At 49.7% G+C, this 21,861-nt stretch overlaps 9 protein-coding genes across 9 annotated transcripts; 4 read left to right on the forward strand and 5 right to left on the reverse strand.

Moving 5' to 3' along the window:
• Positions 1–664: 664 nt before the first annotated feature.
• On the forward strand, positions 665–6,402 carry chsE (chitin synthase class Va; the record flags this gene model as incomplete). The annotated part of the gene is made up of 4 exons (XM_057067968.1): positions 665–771; positions 822–1,010; positions 1,069–6,317; positions 6,371–6,402. 4 exons carry the CDS (start codon positions 665–667, stop codon positions 6,400–6,402), a joined length of 5,577 nt encoding a protein of 1,858 aa, XP_056918823.1.
• A 914-nt stretch (positions 6,403–7,316) lies between these two features.
• Positions 7,317–8,612, forward strand: N7503_008422 (uncharacterized protein; the record flags this gene model as incomplete). The annotated part of the gene is made up of 1 exon (XM_057067969.1): positions 7,317–8,612. One exon carries the CDS (start codon positions 7,317–7,319, stop codon positions 8,610–8,612), a length of 1,296 nt encoding a protein of 431 aa, XP_056918824.1.
• A 432-nt stretch (positions 8,613–9,044) lies between these two features.
• Positions 9,045–9,570, forward strand: N7503_008423 (uncharacterized protein; the record flags this gene model as incomplete). The annotated part of the gene is made up of 2 exons (XM_057067970.1): positions 9,045–9,250; positions 9,321–9,570. The coding sequence occupies 2 exons, from the start codon at positions 9,045–9,047 to the stop codon at positions 9,568–9,570; spliced, it is 456 nt and encodes a 151-aa protein (XP_056918825.1).
• Positions 9,571–9,604: 34 nt separating this feature from the next.
• On the reverse strand, positions 9,605–12,851 carry N7503_008424 (ATP-binding mismatch repair protein PMS1; the record flags this gene model as incomplete). Its single annotated transcript, XM_057067971.1, has 4 exons — positions 9,605–12,450; positions 12,517–12,603; positions 12,662–12,758; positions 12,819–12,851. The coding sequence occupies 4 exons, from the start codon at positions 12,849–12,851 to the stop codon at positions 9,605–9,607; spliced, it is 3,063 nt and encodes a 1,020-aa protein (XP_056918826.1).
• A 254-nt stretch (positions 12,852–13,105) lies between these two features.
• On the reverse strand, positions 13,106–14,698 carry N7503_008425 (serine incorporator domain-containing protein; the record flags this gene model as incomplete). The annotated part of the gene is made up of 4 exons (XM_057067972.1): positions 13,106–13,813; positions 13,864–14,452; positions 14,506–14,585; positions 14,648–14,698. 4 exons carry the CDS (start codon positions 14,696–14,698, stop codon positions 13,106–13,108), a joined length of 1,428 nt encoding a protein of 475 aa, XP_056918827.1.
• A 524-nt stretch (positions 14,699–15,222) lies between these two features.
• On the reverse strand, positions 15,223–16,051 carry N7503_008426 (uncharacterized protein; the record flags this gene model as incomplete). Its single annotated transcript, XM_057067973.1, has 2 exons — positions 15,223–15,583; positions 15,654–16,051. 2 exons carry the CDS (start codon positions 16,049–16,051, stop codon positions 15,223–15,225), a joined length of 759 nt encoding a protein of 252 aa, XP_056918828.1.
• Positions 16,052–16,439: 388 nt separating this feature from the next.
• Positions 16,440–18,054, reverse strand: N7503_008427 (alpha/beta hydrolase; the record flags this gene model as incomplete). The annotated part of the gene is made up of 4 exons (XM_057067974.1): positions 16,440–16,954; positions 17,021–17,149; positions 17,242–17,379; positions 17,439–18,054. 4 exons carry the CDS (start codon positions 18,052–18,054, stop codon positions 16,440–16,442), a joined length of 1,398 nt encoding a protein of 465 aa, XP_056918829.1.
• Positions 18,055–18,793: 739 nt separating this feature from the next.
• Positions 18,794–20,755, forward strand: N7503_008428 (carboxylesterase family protein-like protein; the record flags this gene model as incomplete). Its single annotated transcript, XM_057067975.1, has 6 exons — positions 18,794–19,060; positions 19,111–19,152; positions 19,202–19,283; positions 19,333–19,566; positions 19,618–20,079; positions 20,139–20,755. The coding sequence occupies 6 exons, from the start codon at positions 18,794–18,796 to the stop codon at positions 20,753–20,755; spliced, it is 1,704 nt and encodes a 567-aa protein (XP_056918830.1).
• Positions 20,756–21,548: 793 nt separating this feature from the next.
• On the reverse strand, positions 21,549–21,803 carry N7503_008429 (uncharacterized protein; the record flags this gene model as incomplete). Its single annotated transcript, XM_057067976.1, has 1 exon — positions 21,549–21,803. One exon carries the CDS (start codon positions 21,801–21,803, stop codon positions 21,549–21,551), a length of 255 nt encoding a protein of 84 aa, XP_056918831.1.
• Positions 21,804–21,861: the final 58 nt, after the last annotated feature.

Here is a 21,861-nt window from a genome sequence, read left to right on the forward strand (position 1 = left end):
CTGCACAATAACAGAGAAAATGATCAATCAGGAGATCCGTGTGGACCAGACCCTGGGGTTATGTAATGCCGGGTGGGCCCGATTATTTACTTGCTACTGTACTATAACTCGGCCCAAAATCTATTTATTCTTTAGCGGTATCGAAAACAAAACAAGGCAACCCGGCCTATGAGCATTATGTAGTAATCTAATTTTCAATATGCGACTACCGTACCAACTGTAAGTAAAACATAGTCAACTCCAATGTAGGTATGATTTCCTGTTGGACGGCACTGTCTCACTCCGGTACTGTGGAGAGTGAATGTGGATTTCCCCGATCACATAGCTCTATTCTTAGCGTGTAACCGGTAACAATACATACACAACTCCCCAGATAACTCTTCCGCTTATCTGTTTGAAATCGTTCCCTGCCTTTTTCTTGTGATTGCGCCGTTTTGTCCTTTTGCATCTTCCAGGTGTCCAAGACACCACTCTTCCCCCTCAGAAATCTAATGTGTACGACCTTCACTCGCTAGGGGTCTATTCATTCCACCTGACATTCCGCACTCCACGTTCATTCCGAGACGTGTCGAAGCCATTCAAGCTGGATCTCCGGATCCCTGATCGATCGGACATACACTCGTTTTTTCTCAGCCACCGTGAGGAGGCATCGTAACACCACAAGATGGCGGGCAACTTGAGCAGTGCCCCGGCGCACGCCCAATCCTCCCTCCCCTCGCTCCCCGCACATCTCCAGTCCGATACCCATCTCACAGCCCACCTGGCCAGTCGGTATGTAGCTCTCCGGAGTCGAATACCACGCCTACTAATTCTCCGACCAGATTCCATGTTGGTTTACCGACTGCCCACCTCTCCTCTCAGGCATTGATTGCTCTCAACACATATTCCTCGGCTACCAAGGGTCCGGATGGCGCGAAGGAAGGAAGCGCGGCTGGGGAAGCTGAGGACTTAGCCCGCCGGGCCTTCACTCGTTTGGGTGCCCGCGGAGAAAACCAAGCAGTGGTATTCTTGTAAGTTATTTCGTACGCAAAGACCCTTTCCAAAAATATCGTCTAACGCGTGAATCAGAGGCGAGAGCGGCTCAGGAAAAACCACGCTTCGCTCACACCTGCTATCGTCATTCCTGTCATTTTCGTCAACTCCACTTTCTTCCAAACTCTCTTATGCAGCCTTTGTTTTTGACACACTGACAACGACCAAATCCGTGACAACCCCGACAGCTTCCAAGGCTGGTCTCTTCCTTGAATTGCAGTACGATGGCTCATCTTCGGTCAACCCGACCTTGATTGGTGGTAAGATCATCGACTACCGATTGGAGCGGAGCCGTATCTCCTCCGTGCCCACAGGCGAACGCAGTTTCCACGCACTCTACTATCTTCTAGCGGGTACCAGCGCCGCTGAAAAGTCTCATCTGGGATTTGACAATCCCATTCACATTAGCACCGGAGCAGGTGCAGTGAGCCACAAGCGATGGCGGTATCTGGGTCATCCAACGCAGCTGAAGGTTGGTGTCAATGACACCGAGGGTTTCCAGCACTTTAAAACCGCTCTACGCAAACTCGAGTTCTCGCGTGGTGAGATTGCCGAGATTTGCCAGATTTTGGCTAGTATTCTTCACATTGGACAGCTAGAGTTCGTTTCCGGTCAATCGACTACCACATACGCTGAAGAAAGCGGTGGCTACTCACACGAGGGTGGTGAGACCGTGACCCTAGTCAAGAATAAGGATGTGCTTGGTAATGTGGCGGCATTCTTGGGTCTCAGTGTCGAGGCATTGGAGAATAGTCTGGGTTACAAGACCAAGACCATTCACCGTGAGCGTGTGACAGTTATGCTGGATCCCAAGGGTGCTCGACAGAATGCCGATGCCCTTGCCCGCACCATCTACTCGCTCTTGGTCACATACGTTATTGAGACCGTGAACCAGAAGATCTGTGCTGCCGAGGACAGTGTGGCCAACACCATTTCGATCGTCGATTTCCCCGGCTTTGCTCAGTCTCCAGCTTCCGGCTCCACCTTGGATCAACTTCTTAGCAATGCGGCAACGGAGTCTTTGTACAACTACTGCCTGCAGTCCTTCTTTGACAGAAAAGCCGATGTATTGGATCGCGAAGAGATTTCGGTCGCTGCGACAAGCTACTTCGACAATACCGATACTGTGCGCGGACTTTTGAAGCATGGCAATGGATTGCTGAGCATTCTCGATGACCAGACACGTCGCGGCCGTTCGGACGGCCAATTCCTCGAAAGCGTTCGCAGGCGGTTCGAGAACAAGAACCCGGCAATTTCCGTGAACGATTCCACCTCAGCTGGCTATATGTCGCAAGCCCGGAGTGCGTTCACCGTCAAGCATTTCGCAGGTGAGGTGGACTACTCGACCGTTGGCCTGCTTGAGGAGAACGGCGAAGTGGTTTCGGGAGACCTGATGAATCTGATGCAGTCTACTCGGAGTGACTTTGTTCGCGAGCTGTTTGGACAAGAAGCGTTGCAGACTGTCCCCCACCCCCGGGAGAGGACAACCATTATGCAAGCTCAAGTATCTTCCAAGCCCCTCCGGATGCCTAGTATGGCTAGGCGTAAGATCAATCAGCAGGCACGTCTTGCGGCTTCCGAGAATGTCTTTGGCGCCGACAATGAAGACGTTGAGGATAACGATAGCCAAGAAACGAGTTCCAAGCGCGGTGCGGCCAGCCGAAAGGGCGGGCTCAATGGTAACCCTGCTCAAGGAGCGGCCGGCCAGTTCCTCTCAGGGCTGGAGATTATCAACAAGTCTTTGAGTTCACCGAACCTTAATCCCTACTTTGTGATCTGCCTCAAACCTAACGATCGCCGCATTGCGAACCAATTTGACAGCAAATGTGTACGGATGCAAGTCCAAACCTTTGGTATCGCAGAGATCAGCCAGCGGTTGAGAAATTCCGACTTCAGCGTTTTCCTTCCATTTGCCGAGTTCTTGGGATTGGCCGAAATCGGCAATGTTGTTGTCGGGAGCGACAAAGAAAAGTCGGAAGTCGTCTTGGATGAACGGCGATGGCCTGGCAATGAAGCACGCGTAGGGAGCACTGGTGTCTTCTTGAGCGAGCGATGCTGGGCAGACCTTGCCAAAGTCGGGGAACGTGTCGTTCCTTCGCACAACAATGCAGGCGCCGATTCAGGCGACGGCACATTCAATGCCGCTGGAGGGAACCCAGATTCCAAGGTTCGCCTCCTCAATCCAAACGATCAGTCTCCAGGTGCCTATATATATGGAGACGAAGCGAAGCAAGGGTACTTTGGAAGCCGCGAATTAGATGGTCGTTCCGATGCTGGAGGCTCCGCCTTCAACTCTGGCGACATGTTTCGAAACCTTGAAACCCGAGAGCAGATGCTGCAGAAGGGCAACGAGAAGACTATGGAGGAGATAGACGACATCCCCGTGTCAGGCTCTCGCAAACGCTGGATGTTCCTCGTCTATATGCTCACCTTCTTCATCCCCGACTTCGTCATCAGGTTGGTGGGACGTATGAAGCGGAAAGAAGTGCGCACGGCTTGGCGTGAAAAATTGGCTATCAACATGATCATTTGGTTTTCTTGTGGTTGTGCTATCTTCATGATTGTTGGCTTCCCTGGATTGGTTTGTCCGACACAACACGTCTATTCCAAGGGTGAACTCTCATCCCATAATGGTAAAAAAGGTGCAACCTCTTTCGTTGCCATCTCTGGTGTTGTATTCGGCCTTGGCGAGTTCATGCCCTCCCATTATCCTAGCATCGTTCCGCAGAAGTCACTCAAGACTTATGCCGGCACCGACGCAAGTGATCTTTTCCCCATCCAGGTTTCGGCCTTATGTCAGGGTGTGGACGGCAGTGTGGACCCTAGCGTGCCATTGGACTATCGATCAAATCTGAACAGCTCTAGCTCCACATCCACAGCTACTGGCACAGATGTCAACTCCAAGTACCACGACTTCCGGTATTGGGTTACTGGTGACTATCGTCCAGATTGGTATTATGAACAGATGATCATGCTGAGAGCAAGCTACAAAAAAGGCTATGTCGGCTACACTGCTGCATATATCAAGGATCTCGCGGACAACGACGACAAGCAGATTGTCAGCATCGATGGTAAAATCTACGACATGACCTACTATATGGCAGGTCCTCGAGTTCCTCGCTTTCCAGAGGGGAAGAACAAATCCACCAGCGATATCAACACTGACTACATGAGTCCTTTGATCACTAGTCTGGTTCAGGAAAAATCGGGTTCAGATGTTTCGAAGTACTGGCATGACCTTCCCTTCACCACTGAAATGCGAGATCGGATGCAATTGTGTATGGACAACCTGTTCTTTGTCGGGCATCTCGACACTCGAAACTCACCAAAGTGTCAATTTGCGCGTTACTTCATCTTGGCCATCTCAATCTTGATTTGCTCGGTCATTGTCTTCAAGTTCCTTGCTGCGTTGCAGTTTGGAAAGAAGAATCTGCCTGAGAACTTGGATAAATTCATTATCTGCCAAGTGCCGGCGTACACCGAAGACGAGGATTCTCTACGTCGTGCCATCGATTCCATGGCCCGGATGCGGTACGATGATAAGCGTAAATTGCTGCTCGTCATCTGTGACGGCATGATTATCGGTCAAGGCAACGACAAGCCTACTCCTCGAATTGTTTTGGATATCTTGGGTGTCCCAGAGACTCTGGATCCAGAGCCTCTCAGCTTTGAGAGTCTGGGTGAGGGTCAGAGACAGCACAACATGGGCAAGATCTACTCTGGCCTCTATGAAGTCCAGGGCCACATTGTTCCTTTCTTGGTTGTGGTCAAGGTCGGCAAACCCTCTGAGGTTTCTCGCCCCGGTAACCGGGGTAAGCGTGATTCCCAGATGATTCTCATGCGATTCCTAAACCGAGTTCACTACAACTTGCCCATGTCTCCCATGGAGCTCGAGATGCATCACCATATCCGGAATATCATTGGAGTTAACCCAACGTTCTATGAGTTTATCTTGCAAGTCGATGCTGATACGGTCGTCGCACCTGATGCTGGTACCCGCTTTGTCTCATCTTTCTTAGCTGATACTCGTCTCATCGGTGTTTGCGGAGAGACCTCCCTGTCCAATGCCAAAACGTCCATGATTACCATGATTCAGGTCTACGAGTACTATATTTCTCATAACCTGACCAAGGCGTTCGAGAGTCTGTTTGGGTCAGTTACTTGCTTGCCCGGTTGTTTCACCATGTACCGCGTCCGCTCATCAGAATCCGGCAAACCGCTATTCGTCAGCAAAGAGGTCGTCGACAATTACTCGGAAATTCGTGTGGACACCCTTCACATGAAAAATCTGCTTCATCTGGGTGAGGATCGATACCTGACCACATTGCTTTTGAAGCATCACCCGAAATTCAAAACGAAGTACATCTTCCGCTCCCACGCTTGGACTGTAGCTCCAGAGAGCTTTGCTGTCTTCTTATCTCAACGTCGCCGATGGATCAACTCGACTGTCCACAACTTGATTGAGCTGATTCCATTGACACAACTGTGTGGTTTTTGCTGCTTCAGTATGCGATTTATCGTCTTTGTTGATCTTCTGAGTACCGTCATTCAACCCGTTACCGTCGCCTACATCGTTTATCTGATTGTCTGGATGGTGACGGACACCTCAGTGATTCCATGGACGTCTTTCGTTCTGCTAGGTGTAATCTACGGTCTACAAGCATTCATTTTCATCATCCGACGCAAATGGGAGATGATCGGATGGATGTTCATCTACATGCTCGCCATCCCCGTCTTCACCCTTGCTCTGCCTCTATACTCATTCTGGAACATGGACGACTTCAGTTGGGGTAACACCCGTATCATTACAGGAGAACGTGGCAACAAGGTCGTCATCTCCGACGAAGGCAAATTCGATCCCGATTCCATTCCCAAGAAACGCTGGGAAGATTATCAAGTCGAATTGTGGGAGGCCCAGACTTCCCGCGACGACCACTCCGAGATCTCGGGTATTTCTTACGGCACAAGGGGCCACCCCTTCGTGGCGCCTCATTCCGAATATGGCTTCCCTGGTTCTCGACCTGCTTCCCAACTGGATCTGCCGCTGCTCAACTCGGGCTCGCGTCTTTCCGTCGCCCCATCTGAGATGCTCAGTCGCCATATGGACTCGGATATTAGCATGGAAGATATGAGCCACCTGCCTAGCGATGATGCCCTCTTGACTGAGATCCGGGAGATTCTGCGCACAGCCGACCTGATGAGCGTTACGAAGAAGAGTATCAAACAGGAGCTTGAGCGACGATTCGGTGTCAACTTGGACCTCAAACGGCCATATATCAACTCTGGTATGTTGTTCTTCTCTTTTTGTTTCAAACCATCCACTAACATGATTCTCTAGCTACCGAAGCCGTTCTTTCAGGTCTTCTCTAAATAGGCAATATTAGCCTCCGGTTTCAGACCCGTTTATTCAAACATGTGTTAGTAATGCCTGTTACTTGGATGTATCCAAGGTTATCTGAACTTTTCTTTGTGGGTTTTTCTTTTCCTTTTTCGAGCGACATATTTGCATGGATGAAAGCTTTTCGAGCGAGCACATTGTTTCCTTATCTACTATTTCTCATCATTGTCTTGAAAATCTTGGTCTGCGGTTCATAAAATAGCCATATCTTCGGGAACATAGCATAAGAATCCGATAATGCCCAGTGTATCTGGTGTTTAATTTCCAATATCCACCCATTGAATAAGGAGAATCCATACACCTATAATCAATTATAATTGCCTTTGCACAGGCTGAGATCTCAATGGTCCACACTACACAGCACTATACTCCAGGGCATCGTATAGGCAGGAAAATGTCTGTCGAGTGGATCCTTCCTATCTGGGACCCCGCTGGCTTTATGGGCCTTTCCTCTTCCCTGCCCTTCTTTTCTTTTTCTTGCTTTCTCTTTGCTTTACTCAATCTCTGCGTCTGCATCATGTTATATAGTGATTTTCACAGCCCAGATGAAGAGTTCCTCAGGGAGCCAGAGAACCCGCTCCACGACACAGACGGCGCCAGACTCTACGAAACTGTGTGTAGTGGCCTTCTTTTCGCAATAATCGAACTTAACGATCTTCAAAGACTAAAAGAATATCTTCACGTCTATTCTCCACGTCTAGATATTGAAGACAAACATTACAATGATCCACTCTGGATCACGGCGTCGAAAGGGCGCACCGACATCCTCCGTGCTATGATGGATTACTATAACACCGACCCAACAAAATTGCCACTCCATTAGCGAAGGTTTCCCTTATTGGGGGCGGCATGTAGGGGACTGCAGGTAGAGACGTCACGATTTTTGATGGACACTCTGCCACTCAGCCAGTCATACCTTGATGAAGGGCTATTAGAAGCTGTCGAATGTCTGGCTTCTTTGCCCCTTAGCGATTGCAGAAAATCCTCGCCGAGTGAGCTTGACGACTGGAGGAGCAACCATATCATCCGTGCCGAGGAGCTGATACACTTACTCCTAGATGCCGGTGCTTCTGTTCAAGCGGCCCGGGCCTCTGCCACGGAGAATTGGCTCTTCGGAAACACTTATAGGGATGAGGAACGTTGGAAGCCATTGCAGGCTTCTGGTACAGTTCTCGGTTTCGCTTGTTCCCGAGCTGGTTACGCGTTGATAAAACGACTCATTGACCAAGGAGCCGATATACACGCTAAAGAGGTGTACGACAACGAACGTTCAAGGATTTTTGCGACTGGGCATGGAAACTTGTTAAGTGTCACCGCACTTCACATCAGCAGCAATTTTTGGAACTCAGCGGCAATCCAAGTACTGTTTGACTACTATCACTGTGGAGATAATATCAAAAAAGCCATTTCCTGTCGCGACAGTCACGGACGTCTACCACTTCACTGGGCAGCTAGAGGCCCCGGTCCGTGCGAATGCAGGCTTTCTGACGATATAGTCAACAATCGGATCATCGATACCCTCAATTTACTCTTGGTGAACGGTGATATCGACATCAATGCCGAAGACAACTGCGGCCAGAATGCTTTACATTACGCAATAACAGCTCACGCCGGCTGTGTTGGAAGTAAGCACTTTGATTCCCTGCTGCGTTTCTTACTCAAAAAAGGCGCGGACGCACTTCAAATAGGTCTTGATCAACAAACCATGCTACACAAACTCGCCTTTCATTGCCTCGCTGGTGGGCCTGTCGATGGCCCTCTAAATGAGTTCTTATCACTTGGTATCGAAATCAACCACCAAGACAAGGACGGAAACACAGTACTGCACTTTATAGCCAGAAATTTGCGTCACATTCAGGAGACTGGAATCTTTATTAGTCGAGGCGCTGATGTCTTTCTGACCAATTCTAAGGGGAATACTCCTTTGCATGAGGTTACGACAATGGGATCAATTCTGCCCAAGCATATGAATGGTGAAGTTGTGAAGGCTTCCCATGATGAACAGAGAAAGGCGCTGGCTGAAGTGGTTGCTAACTTGCTGGAGGTGGGGGGTGAAGGTATGATGGACCAGCCTAATCTAGCGGGAGAGACACCGCAACAGTTGCTCGCTAGAAGGATGGATATGTGGGAGCGGCTGGAGCTTGCAGCAATCGAGAGGGAAAGGAACAAGTGCTCCGGATGAATATATTTAAACGATACAGGCTACGGGGAATGTTTACTAGTCAAGCTGAAGCCTAAGAATCATATATATCTTTATCTGAAACAAGTTGCACGGGATCATAGCGCGAGTACATACAGTAGTGCAAAGGTAGATACATGTAAAGCTTCTCAAGGTTATCAATAGGCTGACAGCGCGCCACGCCAAGTGGGGTTGCAGATCGGACTCCGCAAACATTTATATTCCTCGAACTTGCCTTCAAATCAACATTACATCCAACATCCTACACTCAAAAGTCCAACCTTGGAGATTTGCTAATCTCCAACCTTTCTCCACTTCTCTCAAATCCACATTTTCGTCTTCCGTCCCAAGGTTCCTTCCCAAATACCCACTCCAACCACACCAGCCATCCTCCCCACATCTCCAACTTTGGAAACTATATACAAAATACCCAAAATGACAGACCCAACCTCCTCAACCCAGCCCCAAGACCACACCCAAGACTCGGATTCAACCCTCACCCCAGACCAACGCCAGAAAGAAGCTCTGGCAGCCTTCACAGCAACCCTCCACAGCGTAGGCACAAACCTCGAAGCCCCGCTCCGCGAGCGCGCAACAATAATAAACACCAACGCCCTCTCGCTCGAGCGCCAAGAAGCCGAGTTAGCGGGGGCACGGCGCTGCGCTGGCGAAGCAGAATGAGGGGTGGGAGAAGGTTGCTGATGAGACTAGGGCGGGCTTAAAGGAGATTGGGGATGTGCAGAATTGGGCGGAGATGATTGAGAGGGATTTGCTGGTTCTTGAGAGTATGATGGATGAGGTTGAGGGGGTGGATGATAGTGCTAGTGAGGAGGATGCGAGGAGTGTTAGGGATGAGGAGATGGAGGTTGAGATAAATGGGAATGGGAATGGGAATGGCGTTCCGAATGGGGATGAAGTCCAGAAGAAGGAAAAGAGAAGGAGTTGGTTTTCTTGGTGGTGATTTTGTTATATATTCAGCGATACCGTTTTAAGTACTATTCCTGTTGCATCTCATCCACAAATCGTCGCCATAGATCTATTCCCACAGGTTCATCATGCTGCGACTCAGGATCTAGATCTAGATTTTCATCCAGGCCCTCCGCATACTCATCCCATTCCTCCCACTGCCCAAGACGCATCAAATGCCTCATCGTAGGCCGACCATGGGGACAATTCCACGGTTTATCAATCGTACCCATGTTTCCAACAACGCGCTGCATCTGACGCGTTGTCAAGGTCTTCCCAATCATGATACTAGACCGACACGCGCGCATGGCGAACATCTTCCGTACTTTACTGGGACGTGGGACGGAAATCCCAGTGCCAGACGACTCCGATAAGAGAACGAGCAGTTCCTCAAGATCGCGAACTCCAAAGACGACCTCTTTGCTAAGTGGTAAGGAGACAAGTTGACACCTGCGACCGATGGGTTCGTCACCACTTTCGTCGACCGTGACGATGAACCCGTTCTTTTCGAGAGCGGATGCATTATCCAGTACGATTTCTTCTTCAACGGCTGTTAAATCCAGTCGCAATGGACGGACGAGTCGTTGGTTTTGGACGATAGTCTCAGTCTGGAGTCTTTCGAAATTGAACTTCTCGTCTGAAGCGTGTTGATCTATGATGAAAAGCTCGTCGTGATCGTCGCCGGGTCGGACGGCGAGGATGAAGCCTAGGTTGAATTGGCCAATTATGCGCATCTGGGCAAAGTCGGCTTTGCTGACCGTGAGGGAAAGTCGGTCTTCGGCTGTGTTTTCATCGGTGTCGGTGTTGTCGGTTTGGGATGGTGCGCTTCGTGGTTGGAGAGATTCTCGTAGCTTGTGCATTTGGGACTGAAGCCGGGAGACTGATGCATCGATCGTGCTGATGAGGCTGACGGTAGAGTCGCGGTGGGTGGCGCCCTTGTTCAATTTGTTGGCACGACTGGTGTTGTGCTCCTCAGAAAGAACTGCTGTTTCCTCAGCCTCATGGATTAGGCGTTGAACTGTTGCTTCTTCCTGGGCTTTCTTCTCGGCTTCACCGAAGTCATGTTGACTTTCAGCCGTTGCTTCACCTTTTTCTTGATCCTCCTTATCTGGCTGAGGAGCGGATTCATTTGGTTCTTCTGAAACATCGTCTTTATCTTCAGGCTCCAAGGGGGCTTCCGGAAGCTCTGCTTCTTCCTCTTCATACTCCTCATCCTCTGCCTCCGCCTCCTCTGCTTCAACATCTTCATATTCTTCACCATCCTCATCAATTTCTTCATCCTCATCCTCATCCTCTTGATCATTTTCTTGCTGCGTTCCTGGCGCCGCAAAAGCCTTCATATGCTCCCCAAATATACCAGGCCTGGAAGGAGTATGAATGAGTCGCTTGCGTTTTGTAACGTTATTCGTGGAAGTCCCATAGTCAGAGGTGCGTTTCCGCGGTAGGCCACTTCCAACCATAGATTTCACCGTATGATCACCGATAGTGATAGTAGCCATCTCAGCGGGCATTCGACGAGGACGCATGCGATCAAAAGCATTCTGGACCACATTTGGTGTTTCTTCGGAGCCTTGCGTCCCATATTCCAGCACCTGTTCAGCTTCGGATGGCTCAGGTGAAGCCTCAGGTACCTCGGGAGTAGCTTGAATTGTTTCCGAACCCCGGCCCCTAGCCGGACGAGGAGTGACATCCACGTCCGGACCAGAAGAAGCCGCAACAGAAGACGGCCTCTTTTGCCTGGTCACCATAGTAGGTTTTGTAGGAGAAGACGGAGGATCCACCTGGCTCGAACCATCCTGTGAACTCATAAACCGACTTAGACTTGGCACAGTCTGCTCGCGTGATTCGGATTGATCATCAGTAGACTCCTCTCCATTTCGCTCCTGACGAGGTGTCTTAGGAGACGCAGAAGCAGAGGCACTCTGAAGCTGTCTCGCAGTAACAAAACCCGGCAAAGCCGCCAACGCCTGCTGCTTACTTGCCGAAGCCTTAGACCCAAGAATCTGCGACTGAGGCACCGTCTGATCCGCCGCCTCAAACAATTCCGCAAGCGAAGTCTTTAATGACTCAATCAAAGCCGCAGCATCATGAAGCAAGATAGTCCTTTTATCCGGCGACACATTCACATCATAAGCATTAGTATCCATCCGAAAATCGGCAAAAATAAACGGTGATTGTGAGACATTAAATGATTTATAAACCTCGTTAAACGCTTTTGCAATCTGCGGTAATCCACAGGGTCGCGAATTCACGAAAAGTAGCTGCCGATCAGGCGTCTGACGGCCCTCACCGAAAACAGGTCTCGAGATGTGTCCCCGAACCTGGATCTTGTTTGATTGCCCATCGCTCTCGATTCGTCTCATTGCATGTGAAGGCTCGAATTCCAGATCCAGATCTAGAGGGATCAGCGCAGATAGTGTCTTTGCACCGTAGACATTGGCGATATTCTCCTTGGTCGTCGGGTTACTGTTTGTAGAAAACACAACCACGTTCTTGGTCTTGCCGACCGTATTTCGGACGCTAAATCGGACTCCTGTACTGATACACGCGTACGCATGTAGGAGGTTCAGGACCTTGCCGTATTCTCGCTTGATGTTCTTCTCTAGTTCTCGTCTGCGGACGGGAAGGCGTTTGAAGATTCCTCCTACAGATGCGGTGGTTCCTTTTTGTCCAGCGACGATCTGAGTCTTCTGTAGTTTGCCAGAGACTTCGAAGTCAAGTCGGTTTGCTTTCGGGGCCTGGTGTGCTTGGGCGGTTACGACGTGGAAGTCGGCGAGAGCGCATAGGGAGGAGAGGGCCTCGCCGCGGAAGCCGAAGGTGTGGAGGGTTGTAAGGTCATCGTATGAGGACAATTTGGAGGTGTAGTGTTTCAAAGCTGAGATGATTGAGATGTGAGTACTGGAAATAGAATATTTGCAATTTCTGGGGCCTAAATACTCACCAACATTTTCATAATTCTCCGGGGATATTCCACCGCCGTTGTCCTGGACCTCGATCAAATCCAACCCGTTGTTCTTGAATCGCACCTCTAAGAGAGACAATCAGTTGACCAGTGTACTTAGGTCATTGCTAAACGAGACACCTACCGATGCTGGTTGCTCCTGCATCGAGACTGTTCTCGACTAGTTCTTTCGCGACGGAGCACAGGTCAGTAATGACCTGGCCAGACTGGATTTGGTGGACCTGATGAGATAGCGGTTAGGGAAATGAATTATCCACCAAGTCGTTCCTTAGAGATCGTACTGAGCGGGCCTCGATGGCCTTTATGGTTGCCATTATGCCATGGCTGTTGGTGTTGAAGAGCGCGTCGCACTTTACGCGTGGAGTGGTTCTGCCAAGCTTGAGCTCCACCTGATCCACATAAGGTTATGCCGGAGCGAAGTATACAGACGTGATCCCACAGAAGCTTAATTTATGGAAGCGTAGTAATAATTGCATTGCTATAGGATATATGCCAAATGGAGATTTAAGTCACTCATCGCTTAGAACGCCCGAAAATCAAAGTAGCCACCATTACCTAGACCAGTCTTTCAAAAGCGATCAGGCAGCATAACAGGAGCAACCAGTGTCCACAAGTAGATGGCATAGCACACCCAGGCGCTGACAATCTTCACCCAGCTAGCCCAGTAAGTCCGGCCCACGGGCGCAAAGTCCATGTCGTTTGTCTCAACCTCTAGCCCTTGAGCCAACAAGGTGGCCACCCAGGTAGTAGCGAGGAAGAAGATGATGTGGAAAAGTGTGTAACTGTACTGTGTGGCACCACGCTCATCGTCCTTGCTGCTGGTCTCGAACTCATCTTCATCGTCGCTATCATCCAAGGCGCTAGCCGGCAGACTCCCGCTCTCAACCGCGGCTCGGAGGGCTTCCGCCCGCATCTCACGGCGGCTGTTAGGCTGCTGCGTAACCAGACCATGCTCGTCATCATCTAGCTGCACGTAGCTGTGGCCGCCCTTGGATCCCAGCGCAATGCCCTGAGTAGCCGCGCGCGTGGTTGTGTACGCAATGGTGGCCATGGTGACAATGGCTCCCAAAATGATGGTGACGGTCCGAGTACCACTGGAGCGAATCAGAGGGTTGCAGTGCTTGTCATCAGGTTCCATTGACACGGCAGATAGGGTGAGATAGGTGCAGTAAATTGTGACCATGGCAGCCTGAGCCAAGCCTGCCCGTGGGTTGCAGTCCTGGACAGCAGGTTGCACGGAGACGAAGGAAATGATCAGGAAGAGAATCAAGTTGACCTAAAGGCTGTTAGTTTCACCATTAATAGCGGAAGAGTGAGAGAACTTACCGAAATCGCAGCCTGGTTCATGGAGCATGAGCCACGAGCAAAGAAGATATACATCAGGATTGTCATAACCATGGATGTCAAGTACATGCCGAGGGTCGACCCAACGAGCAGACCACGCCACATGCGCGAGTCACTATCCTCAATCTTCTGCAAACACAGCTCGGCCCAAGAATGCGCAAGATCCACCAACAGGATCAGGCCCAATAGGAGGAAAAGCATAGCGCAGAAGAAAGCGATGTAGTTGCCGTACACAAAGAAGAAGGACTCCGGGATGAAGAAAGACATGACAACAAATGCCAGCCAGAGGATAATCTTCGGTCCCCAGAACCCATTCTGCAGAGCAGCGCGACTATCCCGAGAGCTCTTAACACCAAGGAGCAAGAGAGCGAGTATCAAGTGGAAGAGACCGAGACCAAAGTTGATGCGATGCACAGCTACCCATCCATGACATTCCTTGCCGTCGCATCGAATTTCCATATAATCGAGAGTCAAATGTTGCAGTTTCTTCAGTGCCCATGGTGTGAGCATGATCCAAGAGACAATCGAGTTGACCAAGAGGATAAAGGCGTAAGCGATTCTCGTTGCCATACTATGCTGAGATTAGTGCAAATTCTCCCGCGTTAGGCAGCCAAGAGATCGTACCTGTTCTGGAATTTTCCACATGCGCTGCATACCGCAGAGCAAGTTGCCGCACCGCAGCATGAGCCGCCGACCGTAAGGATCTATTTGGCAAAGAAGAGTCATTAGCGAAGGGCTCCTCGTTTGCGCTCGGAAGGGAACTTACCGTGCCCATGCTCGGTATCGCCATCAGCGGCAGAGATAATAGAGCACCCATTGTGGGTATGTAGGTGATTGAACGACAAAGTAGAACTGACTGTTAATACCCGCTCCGATAGGTTGTTCTGATCTCTGAATAGTTCCGTTGGGAGACAAGATCGCGGTGAGGAGATTCCTGGGGAGTGGAGTTGACGATCCCCAGCCCGCCTTCGTCATGCGCGGTCACATGGCCATTATGTAATCAATGGCGGCCCATGATTTTCCCGCTTCGATAGAGCTTTGTGATTGTTGACTACCTGTAGGCTCCAGGGCTACTATGGACTAATGGATAAATGGAAGATAAAGCGAATTAGAACGCTTCATTAAATTGACCGGTGTTATTGTCCAGATGTGAGAGGTATGCTGAACTTGAAATCCTTTAGATTAAGTTCGGATTTGATGCTGGGTCCACGATAGAGCTTAACCTTTGCACTGCATTCCAGCGCATCTATACGGTCTATCAAAGATTGGGCAAGGCTTTTTCAGTAGTGTTGAGCAAAATGCTCCCTTATTCTTGGCACTATATCACAGCGTGGGTATCGTTTATTGCCTCTTGTTCTTGGTTCCCACTTTCTGATAGATCCATGGGCTCTCTGCTCCCTCCAAAAGATCCTGGGCAATGAAATCTGCATTATCCTCAAGAGCTGTCTTGTATGACGATGCCTGGCTGAGAACATTTAAGTAACCTCCGATCAACGGGGTACCCAGCAATTTTGACGACCAGTCGGGGGGTGAAGTGCTAGCAACCGTGAGGTTGTTGGCCGAGGCTCCATTTGGGAGAGGGTAGGTGGTTTCGCTCATAGGGTACATGACACCGGGACAAAGAACAGACCATTGAATGCCCGAGGGTGGCAAGGCCTGGAGTTTGGCCCAGGTGTGACGGTGTTGTGGGAACATTCGCAAGCTAAATCGCGAGTTCTGTCAGCATTTTGCAAATAATATGAAATCGCGACAAGTAAAGTCAATAAACTCACTAGTCCACAATTCTGTAATTGGTATTGGGGAGGTCCAAGAGGCCAAGTCCTCCGAGGAACCACATCCGCAAGGGGGTTTCACGACCCTGGCCTATCTCCAATGCGGCGGCGATAACTGCATCCACGATCGAAGGAAGATCACTCTTTCCCCAAGGTGCCATGGCAGCATAACCAGCCGTATTCACGATGGCATCGCATTGGTGCTTGTTTCCGGCAGCTGTGATATCGGCGCTTTTTGTCGCATCTCCAAGCTCCACGGCCGAAAGCTGAGAGATAATGCTGGGAGGGAGTTTTGAGGAATCGCGCGCAAATGCGACAACTGAGTGTCCTCGTGCCAGCAAAGCTGACAGAACGCGGGAGCCAAGTCTTCCGGTGGAACCCAAGACGAGGACCTTCATATTGTAATTTGTGATGCACGGGTGGAGGGGATGTTAGTCGGGTTGTGGGCGTCAGTTGGCACGGAGCTGTGGAAGGTTGGGAATGGAAGAAGGAGCAGAAGCTGCACCCCTGAGAGTTTTGTCCAGCTCCCACAGGTCACAAAAAGTTCTCCAGCTGAAATGCAATTGAAGCTACAGGCGGCTAGTGTCCCCGCCGATGATGCAGATCTCCACTCTATCGTCGGTGCAACTTTTCGGAGGAACTTTAAGTGGGGCGACGACCACGGTTTCTGGACTTTTACGTTCAACTATAAAATCATGAAAATTCCAATCTTTGGACTTTAGGTACCGCATCTTTGAACAACAAATTTCCACTTGCGCCCTGAACCTTCGAACATCCTCCTGACAATCACCTGCGATAGGGGACACCACCACTGAGCGGGTTAACCTGATTAAAGCTCGTCTTCCTACCATACGGAACAGGCTTCCAAAGTGCCTCCTTTAAATAGACATATGTAATTTCCTGCCATGTACTCCATTGATGAGCACCGCTCATCGAATAGTGGCTCAAGTAGGTAACGTTCTCGGTAGCCAGAGCCGTCTCCCAATCCCGTGCCGCATTGAATGTGGTATCGTAAAACCCGGCTCCAGTCAAGATACCCACGTCGCGTAACCCCGGGTTAATGGTAGCATTGTACTGTTGGTCACCAGCAGAGGGAGCCGGCGTAGGTGACATGATACAGTAGGAAGAGAAATAATCAGTCGCGTTGAACAGCATGGCCAGAGTCAGGGTACCTCCGAGGGCGAGACCACCAAATGCTCGGTTAGAGGAAGAGTTGGATACGTCATAGTTCTCATTCACCCAGGGCATCAGGTAGGAGAAGAAGTTCTCGCGTACTTTGTTGAAAAAGCGGGAATATCCGACTGTGGCATGTTTTAGCAAGATCATTCGGCTAACGAAGAAAATAGAAATGGGGTTGTTATACATACCGACATCCAAATATTCTGCCTGTAGTGTTGCGTTGGTTTGGTACTCTTCGAGAGTAAATCCCAGATCATACCAGTTTGGCGTGATGAGGATGGTCGGCTCGAGCTCCCCGGCATTGATGAGACGATCGACTGAGCAATGTCATATTAGCGAGGTGCATTAGATCCGGGAAACAAGATGGGTGCGATTTTTTCGACTAATTCAGGTCCTCCTGAAAACTTACCAATATTGTGAATTTGGGCTTGCTGAAACCAATCTGAATCCGACCCTTGACCACCGTTGGAGAGGTACAAGACCGGATATTTCTTGTTTGGAATCTTTCCATACTCATAAGGGAGGTAAATTCCAACATCGTGAACATCTATTCAAAAAGTCAATCAACAATACAAATCGCTGTATGCCGTCTTTAGGGATGCTGACTGGGATAAGGATAGGTCGATCCCGGAGACGAGTACCGATGGAAGCTAACATTGCCCCTCTTGGAAACATCTTCTAGTGGCAGTTGCCAATCATAATCATTGATCTGAAATTCACGGTCAAACGGTAACTGAATAGCGCTGAGCAGCTGATCACCCGCAAAGGCTTCGATGGGTAGATTCGAGGGATCCACAATTGCAACATCACAATTCCTCCAGTTGCCCGTTGTGCAATTAGGATAGTAGGCGTAGAGCCAAGTCCCAGATGGGAGCGGCACGGTTATCTCCCAGTCACCAGTATGTTCATTGTGCGTCATCTCCAGACCGGCAAGATTGTCTGCCACATTTCCATAGTCAGGGGACAATCGCATGGAGAACATGTCCGACTTCCACTCATAGGGTGAGTATCCATCTGTTTTGGACAAGGATCCATGCAGTGAGTCGGAAAAGAAAGGAAAGCCGCCCAGTAAGACTGAGGAAGCATGAGTCGTTGCGTTTGGTGTAAAAACGAAATCGACTACATAGCCAGTTGGGCCCTTGCCGGTCTTTCTAACGGCTGTGCCCTTACTCAGTGCCCCAACCGCTAGCGTTAAGCTACTCATGACTTTAAGAATGTGCATTGTAAAGGAAAGAGAAGGGCTCTCTAACTGTAGAGAAGATACTCAAATACGGGACCGAAATAAACAGCGGACACACGGAAATCTTATATCGAAGCCAAGGGGTAGGACATTAACCTGGCATGTATCCAAATTACTTTAATTTTCGACTCAAATCTCCGATTCTAGAAATTAATCTGCAGGGCGGCACAGTCTCCCCACCAGCGATATCGGTCTCCCCACCATCGATCGCCCCATGCCTCTGGGATGCGGGGTAAACTTTCAGCAATCGCTAAGAGCCATCGCTAGGAGTCTTTGCTCCGCCTACTTTGCAATCATAACTATTCCCGGCGTAAAATATGCGTCGCTGACGCCTTTCAGATGTGTAAATTAAGCCCTTTTCTCATTCATAGTAATATAATTCACTATGAAGGTATGGTCAGCTGTGGATTTATAGTAGACCGGATGATGGGGATTATTCAGAGTTTACTTAAATTCCGGCGTTGTCATACAAGCGTCGGGAATAATAGTACCTAGTAGGTAACTTCGGCCGGTTAATCCCAGGTAGTCATTTTCCAAGCGAACAGAGACCAATGCACCAAACATGTCATTGTGGTACTATGTGGATACAATCATTTGAACCCTGTGGGGGTCATTAATCATGACCCCTCTGGGTCAATTATAAAATCCGTCAATTCGGCACAAATACTGTTTTCTGACTGTCCATAACCCAAGACAAGCCTGCGTCCAATTCATGCTGAATATGTGGCGGCCTTTGTTATTCCTCCCGGCACTTCTCATCGCTGCCAGTGCGGCCCCTTCTCTGCCTGCCCGTCGAGATTTGCCCACTGCACCTATGGTCACAGTGAAAAACGGCAGCTATTTCGGCACGTACTCGGAAACTTACAATGAGGATATATTCTTGGGAATTCCTTTTGCCCACCCACCACTTCAAGATCTTCGGTATCGGAATCCTGTATCGCTGAATGAGACGTGGACAGGTCAGAGACCAGCAACCAGTTACGCCCCTGTATGTCTATACACACAATGAGTATCTATATGCGAGGCTCACAGTCCTAGGAATGCATTGGTTATGGCAGTGACCAGATTGGAAAGCAGCAGGTAAGTGATATGGTGACACTAATGAGAAGGACTCTTTTAACTTGGTCAGAGCGAGGACTGCCTGTATCTCAATGTCGTCCGCCCAGCAGGTTATGAGAATGAGAGCCTGCCAGTGGCAGTCTGGATCCACGGTAACGCCATGGAAATTCCGTTTTTCGCAATATTCGCTAACCATTTCAGGTGGTGGATTCCGACAGGGAGGTACTCAAGACCTGCGATACAATGTCTCGTTCATTGTCCAAAATTCCGTAGACATTGGCAAACCGATTATTGGTGTGAGCATTGCATACCGACTGGGCGTTATGGGCTTCATGAACAGTGAGGAGGTTGCAAAAGAAGGGTACACGAACCTCGGCCTAAAGGACCAACGACTTGGCCTCCACTGGATCCAAGAAAATATTGGCGCATTTGGCGGTATGATCGAAATTTAGAATTCAAATGAACACCCGCTAATCCAATCCACAGGTGACCCTTCAAAAGTCACAATCTGGGGTCAGAGCGCTGGCGCAGAGAGCGTTGGGTTCCACATCCGAGCCTTCGATGGCCGCGATGATGGTCTTTTCCGTGCCGCTATCATGGAGTCGGGCCCTGTGATGCCGCACAACCCCCTAAACCTGACTAAAGTCTATCAATCACGTTACGACGGAATTGTACGTGAAGCCGGTTGCGCAGAAGAAGCAGATACATTGGCGTGTTTGCGTCGTCTGCCATTTACCGTTCTGGACAACGTGCTCAATACGACTGAATATAATTCTGGGTGGAATCCGACACTCGACGGGGATTTTGTGGCTCGTTATCCTAGTCAGCAAATAAAGGATGGCGCATTTGTCCGTGTTCCTATCATCGTCGGCGCAAGCTCGGATGAGGGTACAAACTTCAGCCCAAAGCCAATTAACGACACGGCCGGTTTCATCGGATGGCTGAACGGTAATCCACTGAGCCTCCCGCATACCAAAGCATAATTCAGCTAACAACTTTGGAATTAGTGACTACATCGGATCAATGGGCGTTCAACGAAACGCTTGTCAACGAAGTCCTACAGGTTTACCCAAATGACCCTTCCGTTGGAATTCCGTCCTTCGAGACCCTCGGCGGAGACGTCACCTTCCCACAACCATATGGAGCCGAGTACCGTCGCAGTGCCGCTTATTGGGGTGACCAGGTCTTCATCGCTGGAAGAAGGTTGTCAGCCGAGACATGGGCGGCTAACAATTTGACGGCATACAGCTACCGATTCAACACAGTTCCAGCAGGTGCAGCATGGGAAATCGGCGTGACTCACTTTGCCGAGGTTGCTTTCGTCTTCAATAACCTCAATGGATTGGGATACACTCCTAATCCGTTTTTGGACAAGCCGGAATCATATACGGAGCTTAGCTACCTGATGAGCAACTCATGGGCCAGCTTCGTCCATAACCTTGATCCGAACGACTGGAGTGGAAGAGGGAGGAATGCAACACAGGCTGATTGGCCTGCTTATACTATGGAAGATCCTATGAATATGGTCTGGGATGCAAACAAAACGAGCTATCCTGAACCTGATACCTGGCGGAAAGAGGGCATTGCTTGGATCAATGAGCATGCTTTGAACTACCAGCGGTAATGGTGGAATGCCATGGCTCTAGTCGAAAGTCTTCTCTTGTAAAAGGCTCAAAAGGGCGTTATTAGTCCTCAGGATCAACAGTTGAATGAAGTAGATTGAGCCTCGATACTGTGGTAGTAAAAGGGTATGGATTAGCTATAATGGGCTTTTATGCTACCTTTGCGCGCTCATAGCTTAAGAACAAAACTATATATTTTTTCCAAGTACGTACTCTAGTACATACGACCATAGGGTGTGGATAACAGGGCTTCCCGTCCGCTCAGCCGTAATTAAGCCACAATATATCCGCGTGGCCAATTCTCTCTATAGCCCTATTACACTAGGGCGGCGAGTGTTCAATGCTAGGTGGGTATGGGTGATATAGGTGAGAAATTTATAGACTGGGGTGAGAGAGGTGAGAATAGGGTGGGAATTCTTATCTAGGGGGGTGATCAGCTCCGCCTGGTATATTAGCCTTCCCCTAGAATATATAACCTAGACCTAGACCGTGAGAGAGGTAAACCAGACATCGTCTCGCGAGCCAAGACAGTGCAGGCTGTGCTGGACTTCGCTGAGACGTCACAGCGATTTTGCAGTCGTGCGCCGTGAGGGCAGCCTAACGACGGGAGCGGCAATGGGCCAGGATAGGCCGTGACGAGGCTTTAAATTCATGTCAGAAAGTGGATGACTCCACATGTACATACTCGGATGTATAGTTGCCGTATACTGCATATAGCTTCGGCGAGAGGTCGGTGTAAATGAATACTACTACTACTAGTGTTCCCACAAGCATCGTCCACATCATCTTGGAATGTCAGGAGCGAGCTGTACAGCTTGTCGAGCAAACATCGTCAAGAGCAACCGCGCTGACATATCCGCCCCCGGCAATGTACGAGGCAGAGAAAAGCTGATCACAGGAGATGTTGGCAGCTAGGGCGTTTCCACAGGCTGTTGGAATACCGGTTGGAGCCGCATCAAAAATCTGATAAGCTCCTCCAAAGGCAGTGAAGGCCGCCAAAGTGAGTAGCGTTGCGGCTCTGGCGTGGCAGTGTCGCCACCATGTTGACATCGCGATGAGAAAATCCCGGTTCAGATTATATGAGAAATGGGAGAGAGAGAGAGAGAGA

Source organism: Penicillium pulvis, assembly GCF_028828015.1.
Source record: "Penicillium pulvis strain IBT 33274 chromosome Unknown contig_7_segment1_segment0, whole genome shotgun sequence".
Lineage (NCBI taxonomy): Eukaryota > Fungi > Ascomycota > Eurotiomycetes > Eurotiales > Aspergillaceae > Penicillium > Penicillium pulvis.